The 13674-nt window shown below is 39.3% G+C and overlaps 2 protein-coding genes across 13 annotated transcripts in view; one reads left to right on the top strand and one right to left on the bottom strand.

The window, feature by feature from the left end:
- The window catches only part of LOC128016074 (R3H domain-containing protein 2), a 41395-nt gene extending 39539 nt beyond the window's left edge, over positions 1 to 1856 (bottom strand). For 2 of the 12 annotated variants that reach the window (XM_052600444.1, XM_052600443.1), the window contains exon 1: positions 1446 to 1856. The gene's annotated coding sequence lies outside the window, so the exon portion shown is untranslated. The remainder of the gene's footprint in view (positions 1 to 1445) is intronic. The other 10 variants (XM_052600441.1, XM_052600442.1, XM_052600447.1 and 7 more) reach the window with 6 other exon arrangements.
- A 9014-nt stretch (positions 1857 to 10870) lies between these two features.
- LOC128016073 (inhibin beta B chain-like) overlaps positions 10871 to 13674 on the top strand; it is a 3161-nt gene continuing 357 nt past the window's right edge. The window contains exons 1-2 of the mRNA XM_052600440.1: positions 10871 to 11473; positions 12444 to 13674. The exon at positions 12444 to 13674 is cut by the window's right edge and continues 357 nt beyond it. Of these exons, the coding sequence (XP_052456400.1) occupies positions 11086 to 11473; positions 12444 to 13213 (1158 nt within the window). The 5' untranslated portion in view covers positions 10871 to 11085 and the 3' untranslated portion in view covers positions 13214 to 13674. The remainder of the gene's footprint in view (positions 11474 to 12443) is intronic.

Below are 13674 nucleotides of genomic sequence, written 5' to 3'. Positions count from 1 at the left end.
TCTAATAACATAGTGTGTATCTTCAGCTTTTCATGGGGCAAAACCATGTAAATATCACAAAGTAGGGTACTAGGGTCAGTCTTTCAAACAACACTGTGATCTGACAAACCTGATTACTGAAGCTGTGGGTGCAAAAATGTTAAAAAGCAGTGTTGTTCTACTCTATTTCTGCCGTGACGGGATCTAAAGCATCTCAAGACTTCTCCAGAAGTCCATCATGAACATTTTGAACCCGCTGAACATGGTTTTCTTCTTTCATGCAAATCCAAACACAGAACTCTACATGCAGACGTCATGCACAATGCAACTTCTTGAACAAGAATTTCCTCAAGACCCCGCTTACACTCTTAAAAATAAATGTTCTTTATTGGCATTGGATGCATCCATGAAGAACATTTCCACTGCACAGAAAAAAGAAAATAATTTACAGTGGGAAAATAATATTAAGCCAAGTGCGCACTACAAGACTGAAGACCGCTGCATTGTGCACAATTACACACAAGTTTCTGTACCTTGTATTGTAATATTTCAGGATGAGGCCCTGACTCAACAAACCATGATATTACCACATGTACCATGGTGCTTCAGAGGTAAAGTGTTACGGTCGTGGTTACATCCAAATCAAAACATGGCATTATCACAGTACTTTATATGACCTAGTAAATACTAACAACATAGTGACCATTACACTTTAAATCAAGCTCAAAATAAGTATTAAGGCCCGTTCACACCAGAAACGATAACGTTCTGTTTATTAGTCTGTCGCTTTAAATGCTCGAGCTCGATGATTCTCATTGGCTGCCAATCAGTGTTGCCAAGTCTGCGGTTTTCCCGCGGATTCGGGTTACTTTAACACCGTTGCCGCAGGTTATTCTTCAGGTCCGCGAGTTGAAGCGACATCACGAACCTGCTATTTAGTTTCTGGAAGGCGTATTTTAACAGAAACGTGTATTTTACCTCCAGAACACGATTTTTAACTGGGGACCCCTTGTAAACACGACTGGGCTATTTCTGGGCTTGTTTCGAGAAGCGATTAAATGTTTTTTTGTGCAAACCTGGCAACCCTGATGTCAATGTTTTCACACTTAATTTGCCGAAAAAACAACAAACAAACGTGCTAAGAAACGTCATTTCCACTTCAAAACACCACGCTCATTAAAATAAAATTATTCTACTTATCGTTCTCGGAGCTTTAAACGAAATAACTGTTCTGATGAGCAGAGGTTTTAATAATAAACGATCAATTTAAAACGCGACGAATCGAAAACGACGCTGCCGTTCAGAATAACGTTAGATCAATCAGAACGGCACCGTTCTCCTCAGAATCAGAGTAACGTTAGTAACACTTTGTGCGAAGAATTACCCGTTATCCTTTCACTGGCGACTTTACCAGAGACACACACATCGATACCTGTTCCATTTAAAGCGTTAAACGCGACACTTACCCGTTAATCCCTCACGTTCAGCCAACACGACGAAACAGCGCTGGTCCTCGCTGAAGCTCGGCGTTCTGTGGCGTTTTTGTAGCGTCTCCGGTGATTTGGAGTCAATATTTACCTCACAGCAAGGGTTAATTAATTAGCCTGTGGCGGCTAAGCGAACGCCAGCTAAATCGAAATGACAATCGGCCGCCTCACGAGCTCGTGCGGGCATCGCCACCGCTCAGGATGGGTTAGGTGAACATGTTTAGAGTCATAACCCTCCGGTAGCCGAGAAACGACAGCCCGCCGCCGCTTAAAGCCGTTAAATCGCGGCCGAGCACGAGTTCGCGGCGACTGTCAGCAGCGCGCAGTGATCAAACCGGAGCTCGAGTGGGCGGGGCCGTGACGTCAGAGGTAAACCTCACAAAAAGACCCCGACACAAAAACTCGGAGTTTGGGAGTTTCGCATCTGAGAGCAGTGTGGGTTCTGATCCGCGTTCTTGTGTGTTCAGGAGCAGCGAATGAAGGAATTAAAGAACGGGAACGCGCTCAAACAAGAACGCTGTCTCTTTCTGCGCTTTACGTCACTGTTCCATGTGTTTGTGCTTACAGGAAACAGAGGATGGCGCTGTCGGATGAATATGCAAACAAGGGTTTAAAAATAGGCGATTGATTGCATCTGATTATATTTTATGGATATTGTAATGCCTTGTTGCAATTTATTTTGTAAGAGTTAAACTGTAACAACCAATGATATATTCAACGTCATCAACATAAATCTCTATCTCCCTCTTTCTCTCTCTCTCTCTCTCTCTCTCTCTCTCTCTCTCTCTCTCTCTCTCTCTCTCTCTCTCTCTCTATATATATATATATATATATATATATATATATATATACATATATATATGCAAAACTGAATTACTGATTACTTAAGTAATTAGATTAAATTACATATTAAAATACTAATAATCAGACTACAATTAGCCTACTCTTTTATTGATTAAATTATTATATATTATTCACACAATAGCAATAGATTATTCAGAATTTATTGATCAAAAATAAAAACATTGCATTAAATACACCTTAAAGTTTATTTGAATTGTCACTCAGTAGGTTATTTAACCCAGAGACTTTTTATATATTTCTATTTTAATAATTCAGTATCAGATTTGGATGTTTACGTTTCTCTGAAGTTGGTTAATGGTCACATGACATGCAGGAAAACAAATGTAAAATTTTTTAGTAAATGTATTTTTTGATTGATGTTATTTTAAATTTATTTATTTTAATTGTCGATTTTTATGATTTAATTAATTATTTGCTTTTCATTAAACTCACGAACGCCCTGCAGTTCCTTTATGAACTCCAGTTTGGGAAATCTTTATAATGTAATGTTTAATGCATTTCATGTTTTTTTGTTTTTGTTTTGTTTTTTGCATTTTAAAATAAATTTCTTACAAAATGGTCTTATTTAAATCAATATGATAAACTAATCAGATCGAAAGTAATCAAAAAGTAATCTGATTATATTTCATAAAATGTTTAAAGGGGTCATATGATGCATTTTCAATTGTTCCTTTCTCTTTGGAGTGTTACAAGCTCTTGGTGCATGAAGAAGATCTGTAAAGTTACAAAGACTAAAGTCTCAAATCCAAAGAGATATTCTTTATAACTGTACGTTTCTCATGTATGACTGAGATTAAGCTTTTTATGTGTGTGTGATTTCATGTTTAAATGAATATTTATTAATCTATTCTTGTGTTTTTATTCTGTATCTGTCAATGTTGTCTGTATACATTATAAAAATAGTCTTTTAATTATTGGCTGATAACTCAAGACTACACAAAAACTTGGAATTGCATGTTTGTGTGATTGAATGTTGCTCTGCACTCAACTGAACATCATTTTGATACACAACCCTCATCATACTGTATTTATCAAAGGTTATCATAAATTTTAAGCTTCAGCTGCATTTATGGTTGTACTCAGTGCTTCAAAATGCTGGTCAAATTAAGTGATAACCATTTAGCATTAAAAATAGGCTTACCCCTTATTAGTTTTAGTAAGAATGTAATCATTCAGTTTGAGCTCAGGATGTTCTGGGTTCATTCTGACTCTGTTGAACCCAAACTGTAACAAGTCACATGTTGCAATAAACATCTTCATCAAGATCTTCGACGTCCTCACCCCTTTTTTAATGACAACATAAAAACAACACTGGTCTACAGTGTACAGGAAAAGGCATAGCTCACAAAAATGTAGGAAAGGTATACTTTTAAATACATATTTTTATAAATATTTTATTTGACTTGCTGTAGTAATTTGGCAATTAATCCCATTAATTTTCCTTGGCCAGAATTCTGATTTTTACAGATAAATATGAATAAAAAGTGTACTTTTAAGACACTTTTGTCTTACTATAAAGACATTTCCACTTAATGAATGCATTGATAAACCTCAAAACACAGAAATTTATGGAGGGAGATGCTATCAAATTTAAACTGTATACACACACACACACACACACACACAATTTGGAATATAGTGATTATCCTGGCACGGTGTATTTGGTTAATGTGCAAAGCAAAAAATATTTTGTTTATGTTTTAATACACAAGTTGCTAGTAAATTTCAAAAACAGTTAAACAGTTTCATAAAACATTAAATTAAACATGAAATTCTGAAGGAAAAAAACCAATACACTATTTTCTTTCAAAAAGTACTCCAATACATTTTCATAACTGTTTAATGTGTCTACTGGCTACTGAACAAAGTAAAATAAAACAATATTCTGTTTATATTTTCACAAAACATCTTTTATTTTTAACATTTTATGCTCTTAGTATTGTACACATTCTGAAATGGTGTATATTGGCTACTGTACAAAGTACAGTAAATAAAAATAGTTGTATTTATACTTTATAATATCAGAATCAGAATGATCTTTATTGCAAGCTATGTTCACACATACGAGGAATTTGTTTTTGTGATAGAAGCAGTAAAACCGCAGTACAACAGAATGAAAGCGACAGAACATAAAACACATAATAAAAGAATAAAAAATACTAATAAGTAGATAAGGAATGACAATATACAAACTGACAATTGTAGGCAGGTTTATTACAAAATGCAGTTATGTATGTACAGGTATATTATATGCAAAATTTAAGTGTATACTAAGTATGTGTGTTAGATAAATAAGTGTATGTGTATATAAATATAAAGTGTAGTGTGTTCGCAGTTATTATCAGCTGTTCATAAGATGGATTGCCTGAGGGAAGAAACTGGTCCTGTGTCTGGTCGTTCTGGTGCTCAGTGCTCTGTAGCGTCGACCAGATGGACACAGTTCAAAGAGGGAGTGTGCTGGATGTGAGGGGTCCAGAGTGATTTTAACAGCCCTTCTGCTCACTCTGGATAAGTACAGTTCTTGAATAGAAGGGAGGGTTGTACCGATGATTCGCTCAGCAGTCCGGACTACTCTCTGTAGTCTTCTGAGGTCAGATTTAGAAGCTGAGCTGAACCAGACAGTTACTGAAGTGCAGAGGATGGATTCGATGATGGTGGAGTAGAACTGTTTCAGCAGCTCCTGTGGCAGGTTAAACTTCCTCAGCTGGCGAAGGAAGTACAACCTCTGCTGGGCCTTTTTCACAATGGAGTCAATGTGAATGTCCCACTTCAGGTCCTGAGAGATAGTGGTGCACAGGAACCTGAATGACTCCACTGCAGTCACAGTGCTGTTCATGTTGGTGAGTGGGGGGAGAGCAGGGGGGTTTCTCCTGAAGTCCACGATCATCTCCACTGTTTTGAGCGTGTTAAGCTCCAGGTTGTTGAGACTGCACCAGACAGCCAGCTCTTTTACCTCCTGTCTGTAAGCAGACTCGTCACCGTCCTGAATGAGGCCGATGAGTGTGGTGTCGTCTGCAAACTTCAGGAGCTTGACAGAGGGGTCCTTTGATGTGCAATCGTTGGTGTACAGGGAGAAGAGCAGCGGGGAGAGGACGCAGCCCTGGGGGATGCCAGTGTTGGTTATACGGGTGCTTGATGTGTATTTTCCCAGCCTCACTAGCTGCTGCCTGTCTGTCAGGAAGCTGTTGATCCACTGACAGATGGAGGTGGGCATGGAGAGCTGATTTAGTTTGGGCAGGAGGAGGTTTGGGATGATCGTGTTGAAGGCCGAGCTGAAGTCCACAAACAGGATCCTCACATAAGTCCCCGGTCTGTCTAGGTGTTGCAGAACATAATGCAGTCCAATGTTTACTGCATCGTCCACAGACCTGTTTACTCTGTAGGCAAACTGAAGAGGATCCAGCAAGGGTCCAGGGATGTCCTTCAGGTGGGCCAGCACCAGTTTTTCAAATGACTTCATAACTACAGACGTTAGAGCCACAGGCCTGTAGTCATTTAGTCCTGTAATTTTGGGTTTCTTTGGGATGGGGATGATGGTGAAGCGTTTGAAGCATGAAGGGACTTCGCACAGCTCCAGCGATCTGTTGAAGATCTGTGTGAAGATGGGAGACAGCTGGTCAGCACAGGTTTATAGCCTGTATATATTGTTTAGCCTGTTTATACAAGACATTGTCCCCCTTCCTGTAAGCATCTTCTTTGGTCTGACGGAGCTGTCTGAGTTTCGCAGTGAACCACGGTTTGTCATTGTTGTAATTTAGTTGAGTCCTGGTAGGAATGCATATATCCTCACAGTTTTAGCAGCTTCAAAAACACTCCAATCAGTGAGGTCAAAACAAGATTGTAAATCCTGCTCTGTTTCGCTGGTCGATCTCTTCACAGTCTTTACTACAGGTTTAGCTGATTTTAGTTTCCTCCTGTAGGACGGTATAAGATGAACCAGAAGGTGATCAGAATGTCCCAAAGCTGCCCATAGAACAGAGTGAAATGCATCCTTTATTGTGGTGTAACAGTGATCCAATATATTACTGTCTCTGGTGGGACATGTAGGATGCTGTCTGTATTTTGGCAGTTCACGGGACAGATTGGCTTTATTAAAGTGCCCAAGAATGATTAAAACAGAGTCCGGGTGTTGTTGTTCTGTCTCTGTGATCTGATCAGTGAGTTTCTGTAAAGCTGAGCTCACATGCGCTTGAGGAGGGATGTAAACACTGACCAGAATGAAGGAGTGAAACTCCCGCGGCGAATAGAACAGCTTGCAGTTGACAAACAGCATTTCTAGATCAGGGGTCAAAATTGGTCTTTGGTGGTGGCTGACCGACATGGTCATCCACACACAGCAAAGAGTACCCTAATACCCACATGATCCACAAGTCCAATATTGACAATAAATGTTACATAAATACAAAGAGTATTTTTTTATCCTATGGGCTAGTTGCATATCTCTGCCATCTTGGATTTCCGGTCTTGCGAGTGTGTGCGTAGATATTTCCGGTTGTGCTTAAAGTCAGTGCAGAAAACTGGAGAAGTCCAAATATTACCTTCTATATGTTTACAGGATTTATAATATCACTTCATATGCAAATAAGATATACACTGCTATTATCACTATACTACAAATGTTAACTGAGCCAGTGGATTTGAAACTTGTGTATGTTTGGGTCCGGTGAATGAATTAAATACACTAGTGTTCACTACTGTTCACGAAATGAAAGTTGAACTCATGGTGTGTATACACAGCTATATAATGTATTTTATCTTACCAAATATGTAAATGTACAAATTACTTATTTCTCGAAAATGTTTACATTATTATTATTATTTTTATATTAAATATTTACCTCGTGAGACGTGGTCTGCGATTTATCTTCAGAAATATCTATTTCTCAATTGTACACATACATCAGTCTGTTTCATTTTCACAACATATTTTATTATTTTACACAGTAAAAAATACGTGACTAATTTTAATATTTTTAATCTGATAATGCAAAACAATAACAATATACATAGACAGATAATGATTTATGCTACAGATCTTTCACAAAACAAATAAAAACACACATGAATGCAAACAGCGATCTTTTATTTAATGCAAACATACCATAATTATATTACGTTTAATTGTACAGTTAGTTATAAATTATGTTATCAAAAAGTTAATAAAACATGCTTTATCAGAAATCTCTGTGAGTCGTTTGAAAGTCAGAAACATTTATCTTACATAACAGAACAAAACCAGCTCTTCGAAAATGAAAAGTATTGCATATTTGAATGGTTTGTGTTTGAAAGAAGAAATCCCTGTGGACCTGACCTGACGCTGATCCGCATAATCAACAGAAGAATAAAGCAATCTCTGCGTTGTATCTTGATGAATTTCCACACAGAGGTACGCAAAATATAGGGAGGATGTTTCCCCATGTTTTTGATATACCACTATCGGCTGTTAAATTTGAAAATCATTAATTATATACATCTAGCCAAGATCCGTGTGCAAGTTTCCATTACAGTCAATGCGAGCGTCGCAAGACCGGAAATAAGTATGCACACACTCGCGTCGCTGAAGCTCACCGGCGCCATCTTGTGCACCTAGCCCATTCATGAAAAAGCAATCACTGTCATCTTTTCTTGCCCTCTGCAAAAAAAAGCTGTGATTTTTCCACGACTGGCTTTCATAGTTAAGAAAGATAAAATCCTTTTTTGATAGACCTGATGAATTATTTTAGTATAATCATATCAATTAAAAACGTAACATTAAAAGGTGTAATAGTGTATTTTTTTTTACCATATAAAATTTTATAAAATTAGCAGCTAGCTATAGCAACAGATCTAGTTTCATCTCACTCCAGTCTAACTTTAAAATAAATTATTTTATAGGTAATTTACTACACATTGTCATAGGCCTATACATCCTGTGGATTATTAAGGCTAAATTTTAATTAACACTCTAGCTAAATGGGGTAAGCACACTTACTTTCTCATTTCAGATGTGTATGTTCTTCTAAGAAGTAATGATTTGTTATACACCGATAAGACATCGCGAAAGATTTGTCAACACACACACACACACACATATTGGGTATAATATGTCGCAGTTCACTTTATTTTGCTATACTCACCTGCATAAATGTATTATAGTGTCATGCACCTACTAGTAAAAATATAAATAAAAAAATATTACTTTGGCCTTCAGGCCTTTGCTCATTACAAGAGCAAAATAAGGCAAATTCAGTGTTCAAGCGTTTTGAGACGTGTATCTCTGCATGAGTTGTTTAAACTGCGATTTGTAGTTGTTCGTTCAGGTGCAGGAGGAAGTTGCCAAATGTTCAGCAGTTCATCCCTGGTGAAACTGTTTGCAGGAATATAACTACAGACAGGACAAACAAAAACAACTGCAGAGCACGTCACGGAGGCAGCCGTCCTGTATCGGCGCCAGAGGATTAATTAAATGAACTTTGGTCCATTTAATTAAAACTCTGGTCCATTCTAATATTTCAAAGCAGAGTCTAGCTTAGATGTCAGACTTGTATTGTTTAAATTTGACATTTAAATCAAAGACAATGTTGAGCTTATCAGTCAAATCAAAAGTTTTAGCAGCACGTGTTGATTTCAGGTTTCCATGAGTGACGTGCCGATCCACTGACTTGGCATGTGTCCTACCTTTTACTTGTTGATTTTTCTTCCAAATTCCAAATAAAGCACACAATGAACTCACACTTCACTGTCACCTTTCTCCTATATAGTGTGACCACGGCAGATCAGCTTGTACCTGTGATGTGATGATGGAATATTTCTTCTCAAACACTCGTTGAGCCCATTGGGTCATCTTGTGGGGTCATTTTCACAATCTTGGGTATTTTTGTGCAACTGATCTGCTGGATCAGCAGTCAGGTCAGTGTCTCTAACAAACTGATGCATTACTGCACTGCACTGGATCAAACTGGATTGGTTTGCCCCCATGTCCTTAAAAAAAAAAAAAAAAAAAAATTGGATGAGGGCAATTAAACCTTGAGCATGCTTATATCACTCAGTCAGAAATGTTACTTTTCAGTTAATATTTAAGATTTGTTTGTAAGCAATATTAAAATAACCATTTTATGCACCATTGTAATCGATATGAGCTTTAATGTGTTGGAATGTAAGAACTGAGATGTAGCAATTCATGCTGTGATTTCTTTATGAGCAGTTTTGGTCTAAACACATATGTCAGCTTCAGCAAACATTTCCTGTAATTAAAGTTCTCAATCTCCCCTAATAAAATATGAAAACACATTTTTCAGTATTTAGTGGCATAACAGTTGTCTGTGAAGCACTTAGGCTGATGTTAGTCTGAAATGATTAAATTTCGACATCTAAATATAACTTGAGAAGCAAACCAAACCAAACCAAAGCATTTGATAGAACATGGTGTTTACTGATGTGGCTAAAAAAGACTCGCTCAAAAAAGAAATAGAAGCAAGAGAGTTAAAGGTTATCAGGACACATTTGGTACAACAAACATTTGTCGAGAATACAAACGATACCATTTTTAAAGAATTCTGTGATTATCACAAGACAAATGGCAGATGATGAACGACAAATAACACTAAACTTTAATACAAAAAGAGGAGAACGTGACAGTTTACAAATGAATTTATAAATGCAACAGTAAGTCATGCACAGAGGACATTCATCATCATCTGAACACTGATGTGTGACCACTAGACGGCGCCTGCGCACTGCGAGCATCCCTTCAATGTCTGCGGGTTCATTAATCATCATCTCTCTGTTAATTAATCACCATCAATCACTTCCTAATGCCCGTGTAGGGATGAAAAAGATTGCATCGATATTCTTCACCGTTGTAGTTCAATACATCAAGTGTTAAATGACCAGACAGTGAATAGTTTGATGCACAAGCTCACTGTCTCTGTAAAAAAAAAATGACATTTTGAATAAATATCACTTAAAAAATGGGCAAATAACGCTGAATTAAACGTGAAATTGTTAAAAGATGTAGTCCAATAAACTTTGCATTATTTACCACTTCCAAGTATCAGCACTATGCTTATAGCCTATATATAAACTCCAAACTATGATAGCAATTCTTTAACTTTTTTTTCTAAAGAAAGAAAGAAAACTAATCTTTAAATCTTAAACTAATCTTTTATTATGTTCGACTTTCACTAAGCAATCCTGAAACTTTGGATTGCATTTTGGTTTAATTGACCTGTTTGGCTAACGTAAGGAACCAAACAACACCCTCCAAACAACAGTGAGTGATGCAGAATGCTCATTTTTTGGCAAAGTAACTCTTTTAATCATCATATATGAACAGATGCAGCACATTTGCGTCAGATTGACCGATCTCGTGTTGTCTTGTGCTCTGTTTGGTTTGGGTGCTCCAGGGTTACAATGCTGGAGGTCATTGGGACAGAGGTGAGAGTCTGGACTTCGCTTGGGCAGCCGTGGCTCGACGTGGCACTGTAAGTGTCGTATGTTTATTTGTTCGCGCTAATGATTAACCCCAGCAGAGCTATATATGCTTCAGAGAGGAGTGTGTATGATGTGCATCCCAGCAGCGCGTTCTCCCTCCCCTCGAGCGCGTGTGCATGTGTGACGGACAGAGCGTCACTGGTGCGTCCTTTAAACGGGTCACAACTTTTGATGGATTACTCCACTTCTGAGTGCTCAGGTGCGGCTCAGTCCTCTCCGTCCACTCGCTAGTGCGCGTCTCCCAAAATCTGTCAAGACTCAAACGAGCGAAAGCAAAGTCAACATGGTCTTAGTGTCGGTCTCGTGGGCGCACCTGTGTGGGCTCGCGTCCGCGGTGCTGCTGTCCACGCTGGTGGTGCTGAGCGCGCTCACGGTGAGTGGAACGAGCGCGGCCGCTACCGGCTGTCCGACGTGCGGTATGCCTGCGATGGAGAAGGGCAGTGAGGAGCGTTACCTGATCGAGATGGCCAAACAGCAGATCCTGAGCAAGCTTCACCTGCAGGAGAGGCCGAACATCACGCAGACGTTACCGCGGGCCGCGCTCATGACGGCGCTGCGCAAGCTCCACGCGGGCCGCGTCAGACAGGACGGAACGCTGGAGCTGGACAATAACGTGCCCTTCTCGCGCACGAGCAACCAGGCGTACGAGATCGTGAGCTTCGCTGATGTCGGTGAGTGTGCATCTAACTTACAGAGAGTTTACAGAAGAAACGGGTGCGTGCGCGCGCACGTGCCTTTACACTAACTAACAGTGAACAGAATGGTTTTAGGAACGATATACACAGAAATACTTTTTTTCTCAAAATTAGCTATACGTTCAAATTTGTTGAAAGGTGAGCAAATCTGACTTGTAAATCTTTTTTTTCCACTGTTCAGTTCCGTGTCTTAAATTGTTAACAAACTACAGCCTACGCTAAACAATGTTATAGGCCTATAAATATTTACAAAGTACATCTCAATTATGGTGGCTCTAAATCGTTAATAAGAGCATCTTTAAACGTTTTTGCGTTCGTTGTAATAAATAATACATATATTGCATGTAAAATGCATGTAAACTAAATATTAAAATGTTCCTATACATCTTTTTTTTTTTTTTTTTTTTACCTTAGTGTGGGCGTGGTCATTTGAATAAGCCAGACTTCCGGTGTCATGGCTTCTTGTTTTAGCGGGACAATTTTTCTTTTTCTTTTTTAAGTTCCATTTTTAAAATTTTTACATGCAAAATTTGTGGATGCACGTGATAAATATTTCGAGAACTTTCTGTTAAATTCTGTAATCTTTAAAGTTTAATAAAATTAAAATTATAAAAACAGCCTTTTGAGTTGCTTGATAATGTAAACAGTTTTTTGTCATCATTCAATTCTAATGTAATAACAATCACACAAACTGGTTTGTAGCACAAATAATTTTACCAAAGAAAAATCTCACTCAATTAAATTTCCTAGTAAATTTACAAAGAATTCTACGTGAATTGTGCATGAAGCATTAAGACAATAATACTATTTTCTTATTTATTTATTTATAAATTTTTTATACAGTGTAGCTATTTACCTACAGTCTCGCACATTCCCAGAAAACGTCTTACTTGTGTGTTGCACTATAAGCACTTCTTCTAAGCATCTGTGTCTGATTTCTCTCCAGATGCTGAGGTTTCTTCCGGCACCGACACCAGTCTGTCGTTCCAGTTCCTCCAGGAGAAAGATCACAGCGTCCAGGTGCTGCAGTCGTCTCTGTGGCTTTACGTGCGTCCGGCTGACACGCCTCATCACGGCAGCCGCGTAAACGCAGAGATCTACCTCTCGGGGACGGCCGGAGCCAATCGCACGCTGCTGCTCCAGAGGAGCGTGGATGTGTCACGAGGCGGATGGCACACGTTCCCGGTCACCAGCGCCCTGCAGGCCTTTCTTGACGGCGGTCAGCGGAGGCTCAGTCTAGAGGTGCACTGTGAAGACGGCGGTCGAAACCTGTGCAGTCGCGAAGCATCAGGCGAATCCTCGCACCAGCCGTTCCTAGTTGCACAGGTGCAGTTGCGTGACGATGCGAACAAACACTTGCTGAGCAAACGCTCGCTGCGATGCGGCGACGACGTGAGCGTGTGCTGCAAGAAAGACTTGTACATCAAGTTCCGTGACTTACAGTGGCAGGACTGGATCATAGCGCCTGAGGGCTACCATATGAACTACTGCATGGGACAGTGTCCACAGCATTTATCCGGCTCGCCCGGCATCGCCTCGTCCTTCCACGCCACCGTCTTCAGTCAACTGAAGGCCAACGGCATCCACACGGCCGTGTCGTCCTGCTGCGTCCCCATCCAGAGACGACCGCTCTCCATGGTCTACTTCAACTCGCAGCACACCATCGTGAAGACCGACGTCCCGGACATGATCGTCGAATCCTGCGGGTGCACGTAAAGAACAATTACAGGAGAGCACAAACCCTAACAGGACACTTCTTTATCAGGAAGATGCGAAATATTCTCTAATCGAGGCTTTCTGTCGAAGCACAGCTGATTGGTTATGGGTTTTATAGATGTTGAAACGCTCAGGGAAATCAAAGCCACTGTAAAAGCCACGCTTTAGGCCTGACTCAGCACGGTTACCCAACATTACCGACAGTAAACATTTAGCTATTGCCACACGTCCCAGAAAAGGCCTGGCAGAAGCTAATGAAAGTGCTGCATTAATATTCCTCTCACATTAGTTCTCAAAGCTTACTTTAGACTGCAAATGCAACTAAATATGCTTTCCTTTCAAACAGATACTTATTATTCTCAATGTTAAAAACTTAAAGGAAGTGTATTATTTATGCAAAAGTGGTACAATAATCTACAAACGGTACGATCATCTACATTGTACATGTTACAGGTGTATTT

The sequence above is a fragment of the Carassius gibelio genome, chromosome A6, assembly GCF_023724105.1.
Source record: "Carassius gibelio isolate Cgi1373 ecotype wild population from Czech Republic chromosome A6, carGib1.2-hapl.c, whole genome shotgun sequence".
NCBI classification, from domain to species: Eukaryota; Metazoa; Chordata; class Actinopteri; order Cypriniformes; family Cyprinidae; genus Carassius; species Carassius gibelio.
The sequence above is the reverse complement of the archived record's forward strand: the minus strand, read 5'-3'. Positions and strand labels throughout refer to the sequence as shown.